The sequence below is a fragment of the Apium graveolens genome, chromosome 6 (assembly GCF_009905375.1).
Source record: "Apium graveolens cultivar Ventura chromosome 6, ASM990537v1, whole genome shotgun sequence".
Lineage (NCBI taxonomy): Eukaryota > Viridiplantae > Streptophyta > Magnoliopsida > Apiales > Apiaceae > Apium > Apium graveolens.
Genome location: NC_133652.1, coordinates 76842223 through 76849953, shown reverse-complemented (window position 1 = coordinate 76849953; position 7731 = coordinate 76842223). Strand labels below are relative to the sequence as shown.

Below are 7731 nucleotides of genomic sequence, written 5' to 3'. Positions count from 1 at the left end.
CTTTCAATCATTTATAATAAAATGCTATATTCATTAAAAAGATTTAAAATACAAATGTCATGGGGCTATTTTTGTTGGTTTTTAACTAGCACTTAAGATTTGACCATGGCATTTAGGAGTTATTGGTTCAAACTGGCAACTTGCGGATATAGTCTGTACCGCGAAGAAGCCAAGAGGGCGTGCTACAGAACATCTTCAATGGCTGCCTGCCTGGTTAGAATGACCGGCAGGGCAGAAGAAGAAAAGTTTCTAATAAACACAAAGCTGTCTCTCAAGTCTGGAACTGTACAACATAGCAAATTATAGATCATAAACCACAGACTCCCTTCGTGTTCTTTTGTGAGTAATACAACAGACTACAGCGAATATTTATAAAATAATGGTCAAAAAATGTTTTTTTAGGAAGGTAAACAACCTAGGTAGCTACTAAATACGTTTTCAATTTTTGCATCTCAGATCTCTTGATATATTTAGTGATGATGGAATAAATGCACGAATAAACCTCCGAGATGGGGCTCTTCTGGTGTAGTGTTCTTTCTTGCTTTTCATCCTCATGGTTCCTGTATCTTTAACAGAACGTGATGACTTGGGATCATATATCGTTGATCTAAATGAGGAACCAGCAGCACCAAATGAGACTGGGAATTTATGTGATTTATCAAGAGGATTTCCTACTTCTGCATCCTGGCGGGGAGGCGGAAATTTTTCACTTTTACTTTTACCTATTGCTTGTGTCACCACTCTCCACTTCTGTGAATTATGTGAAATATGAATGAATTAGCAAAGCAACATAACTATTATTGTCTTACGATTTCTCTCGGCTACTGAGAAGAACTGAATATTCTTATCTTTGAGCTAGTGGTGAAAGAGAATTTTATTACATACATCCAAGCTTGTTTCAAGTTCTGCATTGGCTTCCGGGGCAGGGATAGCCCTACTGTTGCCATCATGTGGTACTTTTCTGGCGCCGTCTACAGTCTGAGCTTTCTCACTCGAACCTCTGTTCCTGTATATAAAACATATTCGACCGATTAGTTTGGTTTAGCATAGTAGCATCCTAACATTGTGCACTTGAAGGAGTGACTGATAAACCTTTTAGCTTCTTCATCTCTTCGCTTCATATCCAGTTCTTTGCTAGGAGGGTATTTCGGTAGAGATGATGGCTCACAAGCATAAGGTTCCATAGAGAAAAACTGTACAAATTGAAATTGCACCACATAAGCAGACTATTTTGAATATATTGGCCACAAAGTCAACTTCAGTGACAGAATGACAAGTTTAACTTATTTCTGATACATTCTATAATTAGTTTACTTTCATCTCGTTTTTTACTTATCCTCCAAATCTTAGGATCCAGAATTGAATTTTATGAGATTAGAATTATTCTACAGATTCTTTGCATAGATAAATACTTAATGTCCAGTAATAAGTTGGGGAACAGTTAAAACATTGAACTAGTTGTTTAGGAAAACGGCTCGTATTACTCACTTCATTGTTCAAAGCTGCATTGGCAGAGGCACGCTCACCAGGGTCAATAGCCAAAAGAGTATCAATTAAAGGGAGAGAAGAAGGTGGAAAACCCTTGAAGGTTTCTGTTGTGCAACGCTTGTACGGATGCTGTGGCTTAAAAAGTGTTGCCTTTGGCAGCCGTGATTTCTTCCAGTAGTCCTCAGATGGTGAGCCACATAACTTGAATATTTTGTGTAGTTGCTCCACCTAACGAGCACCGACATTTTAGATGGATAGACTGAACTACATTGTCAATCAGAAGAAAGAACAGAGATACCAATAACTGCGCCACCAGAAATTAGATCAAGTTGATATGTACTACAATTGAACCTCGACTAAGTAGTATTAAATAATAATATCGCTAAAATAATTTTTTTTTAAAGAGGTTTTTAACCATATATAAGATCATTTTTTTAGCAAACAGAAAATTACTTAATGTAAAGGCTGAACCACTGAACAAACAAACTTGTTTTTAGCATCTTAACCCAGAACGTGGCATCTAGGACAGTTGACAGAGCTCTGAAGCCTATATCATAAAAATGCTAAGAAAGGTTAAAACACATCAACAAAAATCAAAAAATGCATTGTTAGTCCTAGACTCCTCCTGGTTAAAGACCTCATCAGTTTTACCAAGACCTTCAGGGTTACCAAACAAAAGGAATAAACAACCAGAAAGAGAGAGCTATATAACAATACCTCGGTCCGTCCTGGCAGTATTGGTTTTCCGGCAAGCAGCTCCCCAAAAATGCAGCCAGCACTCCAGAGGTCTATACCAATACCATAGTGAGTGGCACCAAGAAGAAGCTCTGGAGGGCGGTACCAAAGTGTGACAACACGACTAGTCATGGAATGTTTCTTCGTGGGATCATAGAAAGTAGCTAGACCAAAATCAGCAATTTTTAAATTTCCTTCGCTGTCAATAAGTAAATTGGAGCACTTTATATCGCGATGCAGAACACCGTTGCTGTGGCAATGCTCAAGCCCAGACAGCAATTGCTTCATGAAGCACTTGACCTGCCACAGGAATTATATAGTCATATGGTTCAGCATCTTAAAGTTATACGTCCATATCTATGCAACATTGGAACCCCAGTGCTCATGGATTATGCATATTTTTTTTCTGATTTGTAGTATGAAAAAAGAATAACTGCGTGTCTTCAAAATGACCGGCCTTAATTAGATTACAGAGCATGCATGATCTTAACTAGATCAGAGCAATCACACAAAAGGTAGGTTCCATCAACTCTATAACAAGACATTTAAATAAGCAATGTGGACCAAATACAGTTCTAATCTGGAGGTTCTTATTTGATAAAATAATCTCAACTTCTCCTCTTATTCAATCTTGAAGCTAGGCATAAGCCTTAGATATAATTACAATATAACAGTTGTTTATATCTACAATACACAATTTTAACGAGTTTAACCAACATGAACTTTTAGTTTAGAGATAGAACTACATCAAGTTCAAGACTCACCTGTGGCTCAGTAAATTTGATATCTTGGATTGCAGAAAGTCCAGCGAGATCATGATCAAAGTACTCGAAAACAAGATAAAGACTGCTAGATATCCGTGAAATGACCAAACCTTCAAGCTTAATTACATTGGGATGATCCAGCTTTTTGAGAACAAGAATCTCTCTAGCCATAAACTTGATACTCTCTGGCTCTAAGTTATCAAACCTGACCTTCTTCAATGCAACTATTTTCCCAGTGATCAAGTCTCTTGCTTTATATACATTGCTATACGTCCCCTGCCCTATCTAATTAAACCACGCAAATCATAAAACATGTCATCATCAAATCATATATGCAAATTTACGCTCTAGTAATTACAGTTTAAGCCTGAGAACACGTAAAAACAATTATATCGTACTTCTAAAAATTGCAGAACAATTTATAAAATTATATAGAAGCAGAACAGAACCTTATCGAGTTTCTCAAAAGTATTAGCACGACGAGGAGTCCAATCTTTAATAGCATCTCCGGCTACATCACTCAGCCACGAAGGCCACCCTTGGCCTGCTCTCAGCTTCCTGAACTCGTACAATGGTCTAAGCTTCTCTGCTGCTTGCAACTCACCATCAGATTTTTCAATGCTTTGTCTATTTTCCTTCTTTTTAGTCTTCACATGTAAAGCACTAGAATTATCATTTCTAGAGCTTCTCCGACGAGAGCCATCACCGGTGGCTCTCGTACCGAGAACACAACCCATAAATTTAGCTAGCCATGTGAGAATCTTGAAAGAATTATACGGGTAATCAGGACAAAGACAGCGAAAAAGCACTACAAAGATTGGTTGTTTTGGTTTGAAACAATCATGCAAGGAGGCTAAGGAATGACAAAAACTAGAGACTTAAAATGTGTTTGGTTACTTGGGTTATAATTATTCGGTGTCAGTGTCACATCCAATGCTACTGGTAGTTACAATTACAAACATATTATTTGGACCCAAAGTCAAAAGTGGTTTTGAGTTGAGAAATCATTTCTGCTTTTTGGTTGTATTTTCATTAACCTTTTTAAAACCTCTTACCTAAATAACCAGTCATTTTTTACAGGTGATGGTCGTACTAATTTGACTATGGCGGGTGAATACAATCGATTAATTAACTCTATATTTTAATGGTGGTTTTTAAAAAATATTCCTCCGGATACAAATGAAACACCGATCAAAAAATAATTCAATACTTTTTCACAAAATTTGCATATTTTATTATTTTTTATTATAAATTATAATTTTGTAATTATTTTTAAAAGATGGATAAAAAATCTCAAATAAAATTTATATATTATTATTTTTGTAATTTCTCATTTTAATAAAAATTAAGATGACAAAAAGTACAATTAACATGATATCTTAAAATTTAAACAGTAGAACTATGTCTATATGTGATCCCAATATTTTCGTAATTTCTCATTTTAGGTAGTTTTACCTCACTTATCTATAGGACCTCCCCGATATTATTGGAGTAAATCCCAAATATCCAACGATGGTGTTCAAATAAATATAGTTATTGTCATAATTTAAAATTACAAAATGATTTTAGACACTTATATATACAAAATATATTTAAATAAATTTAAATTTTATTTAACTAAGATACAATTATAAGACTTGAGCTTATGTGACAAATTATACTTAATTCTATATTTAGTAAAAACTATAATATTGAGGACGAGTTGAATATTTTACTATTTTACATTTAACTTAGTTGGAATTGAGTTTTTTATTTGATATATGGATAGCATCCTATTGAATTTGCTCCAAGAATGAATAGCATCTTTTTATAAGATAATTTCTATCAATTTATTAAATGTTTATCACCTGTGTTATCAATAAATCTATTCAAATTAACGGTAATTCAAAATATATTTTATTTTAAGTAATAATTTATTTTTTAACCAAAACTTCTTAGGGTTTACTCAAAAATATACTATTTTTTTATAAAAATGAGATAGTCACCTTCAATGCAATATTTGCAATCTCACATTCCAATTTCTTACAAGGTCAAATGTAACTTTTACTATATTTTACGAAAAAAATTGAAAACTTGTATATTTTTAACAAATTCCCAAAATTGTTTATAAACTCTTAGAAGTTATACTAGTTAAAGTTCCTTACACGATTTATTACTCAAATTTGATTATAAGCTGTACATTATAAATTCAAATATAATATTTTCCGAAAAATGTAAGTTTTCTCTCCGTGTATGTAAGTGTTGTGTTTTCTCTTCGACCTGACATCTAAGGTTGTGAGACTTTTGGCTATGGCGCGGTACCAAAACTTAGATGAACAAATGCAGCTTTGAACATAGAGGAGGAGGAAAATGGGGAATTTATATTCGATGATGATGTGGAGGAACAGGTGAACAAATACGAACTGTGTCTTGTGGGCAGATTTTTAACGGAGAAGAACATTAATACGAGAGCAATGGTATCGAAAATGGAGGATGTTTGGAAACCTACGATGGGCGTTAACATCAAAGAGATCGATCCTGGAATTTTCTTGTTTCAGTTTTATCATAGAGAAGACATGTTATGGGTGTGCAATGTAGGGCCTTGGTCTTTCGATAATGCAATGCTAATTACCAGTCAAATTCCTTCCGGTGAAGATCCACTGAAAGTTCCTCTATGGTTCACTGAGATATGGATTCAAATACATAATCTTCCTACGGGATTCATGTCGGAAAATGTTGGAAAACAACTTGGGGATTTTTTTGGTGAATTCCTTAGTTATGATGCTAAAAACAATTCTAGTATCTGGATGAAATACATGAGATTACTGATAAGACTAGATGTGCGTAAAACCCTCAAAAAGAAGAAGAAAATCAATAGAAGGAATGATACGGAATTCACAGTGTCATGTAAGTATGAACGCCTAGGAGATTTCTGTTTTGCGTGTGGACTCCTATCACACACAGAGAGATTTTGCAGGAGAAACCTGGACAAAAGAAGTGAAAGTAATGCTAAGGAATGGGGCGTATGGCTGAGAGCGCCACCGCGTAGGGCGACAAACCAGGGTAGAAGCAAGTGGCTGAGAGATGAACAGGATGTTGACTGGGAAGCGAAAATTGGGCGGAGTAGCAACTGTCCACCAAACAAGGGAGGAAATTTCAGAGATAATGATAGAAGTCTGGTGGGAATGCATGATTATCGGAGATTTGATAAAGAAAATGTGGATAAAGATGGTAAGGTTGAAACAACTGGCGGGATTTTAATTGGAGAAGGGTTGAGAAACAATATTTCCTTAACACCAGAAGCTGTTCTTTCTGACTCGGATTGTTCAGTATCTAAATAATATGATTTGGCTACACTTGCGCTGCAAGCTAGCCAGCCATTATGAATCTTTTAAGTTGGAACTATCGAGGGTTGGGGAACCCTCGTACAGTTCGCGTTCTTGGGGACTTGATTAAGTCTCTGTCACCCACATTCATATTTTTATCTGAAACAAAAGTAAACGAGGATGTTATAGCTGAGTTGAGTGGCAAATTCGGGTTTTCTGAATATTTTGCTGTAGACAAGGTTGGTCAAGGAGGGGGCTTAGCAGTCATGTGGAAGCAATTAATGGGATGTAAAGTGGTTGATTCTTCTAATAATCATATTGATCTGCTGTTTGTTGAAAAGAATGACCCAGCTTGGCGGTTAACGTGTTTCTATAGCCCCCGGAAAGACACAGAAGGCAGGAATCATGGGACCTGTTATGTAGGCTAGCAACTAAATATTCTCTACCATGGTGCATTTATGGAGATTTCAATGATCTATTATATGCGTTTGATAAACAAGGAGAACATCCACATCCACAATCGCTAATGGATGGTTTTCGCTTAACAATTGAAGATTGCAGGCTCGTAGAGTTGGATTTAATGGGAGGAAACTTTATGTGGGAGAAGAGTAAAGGCAAACCTAACTGGGTTAAGGAAAGATTGGATAGGGTTTTTGTTACAGAGGAGTGGTGGAAGAAGTTTCCGTTATGCATGCTGAAGGTTAGTCATGCTACTAGTTCTGATCACGAACCAATCCAAATAAGTTTGTGTGACACTTCGGTTTTGAGAAAACAATTCAGATTTCGGTTTGAAAATTCATGGCTAAAAGAACCATCGTTTAAAGAGGAAAATATAAAGGCTTGGAAAGAAATTCCAACGATGAACATTATACCTAAGCTGATCTCACTGTCTAAATTCATGTCGAAGTGGGGTAGAAAGTTTTTTCATAAGTTTCGAGATAAAGTCAAGCAGCAGAAGGAAGTGTTAAATTCTTTGCTTAATCGTGAGGATAACGATGGTGTGGCAACTTATTTTGAGGAGAGGGAGAGATTAAATGAACTGCTGTTGCATGAAGAGGTATACTGGAAGCAGCGTGCGAAATTTTTTTGGCTTAAAGAGGGAGACACAAACTCGAGGTTCTTCCATAATCAAGCAACGAAAAGGAAAAAACTGAATAATATAGCTTATCTGAAGATACACGGGAGAGAAAGTTGATGATGTAAAATAGATGCAAAAATTGATAAAGCAATATTTTGAAGAAATTTACTCTGTAGAAAGTAACGTGACTGAATCAAATGTGAACATGAAGGAAAGAGCTATTTCAGAGGAACAAAATCAAATGCTTACTGCCAACATAAATTTTGAAGAATTTAATGAAGCATTGAAACAAATGCATCCAGAAAAAGTGTCTGGACCGGATGGATATAATCCTGCGTTCTTTCAACAATTCTGGGATTTG

At 35.7% G+C, this 7731-nt stretch overlaps 2 protein-coding genes across 2 annotated transcripts; one reads left to right on the top strand and one right to left on the bottom strand.

The window, feature by feature from the left end:
* Positions 1-265: 265 nt before the first annotated feature.
* On the bottom strand, positions 266-3876 carry LOC141668545 (putative serine/threonine-protein kinase At1g54610). Its single transcript, XM_074475459.1, has 7 exons — positions 3437-3876; positions 2988-3272; positions 2206-2523; positions 1489-1716; positions 1093-1193; positions 886-1006; positions 266-750 (listed from the first exon to the last, which is right to left on the bottom strand). Exons 1-7 carry the CDS (start codon positions 3722-3724, stop codon positions 439-441), a joined length of 1653 nt encoding a protein of 550 aa, XP_074331560.1. The 5' UTR covers positions 3725-3876; the 3' UTR covers positions 266-438.
* Positions 3877-6818: 2942 nt separating this feature from the next.
* On the top strand, positions 6819-7487 carry LOC141665251 (uncharacterized). Its single transcript, XM_074471229.1, has one exon. The coding sequence runs from the start codon at positions 6819-6821 to the stop codon at positions 7485-7487; it is 669 nt and encodes a 222-aa protein (XP_074327330.1).
* The last annotated feature ends 244 nt before the right edge of the window (positions 7488-7731 follow it).

What these genes read in the sequence shown, in the direction of transcription:
- LOC141668545 (XM_074475459.1), bottom strand. Translation starts at nt 3,724, where the DNA reads ATGGGTTGTGTTCTCGGTACGAGAGCCACCGGTGATGGCTCTCGTCGG. An exon ending in TCAAATTTACTGAGCCACAG is followed by an intron (nt 2,524 to 2,987) that starts GTGAGTCTTGAA and finishes TTCCTGTGGCAG; the next exon opens with GTCAAGTGCTTCATGAAGCA. An exon ending in ATGCAGCTTTGAACAATGAA is followed by an intron (nt 1,194 to 1,488) that starts GTGAGTAATACG and finishes CAATTTGTACAG; the next exon opens with TTTTTCTCTATGGAACCTTA.
- LOC141665251 (XM_074471229.1), top strand. Translation starts at nt 6,819, where the DNA reads ATGGATGGTTTTCGCTTAACAATTGAAGATTGCAGGCTCGTAGAGTTG.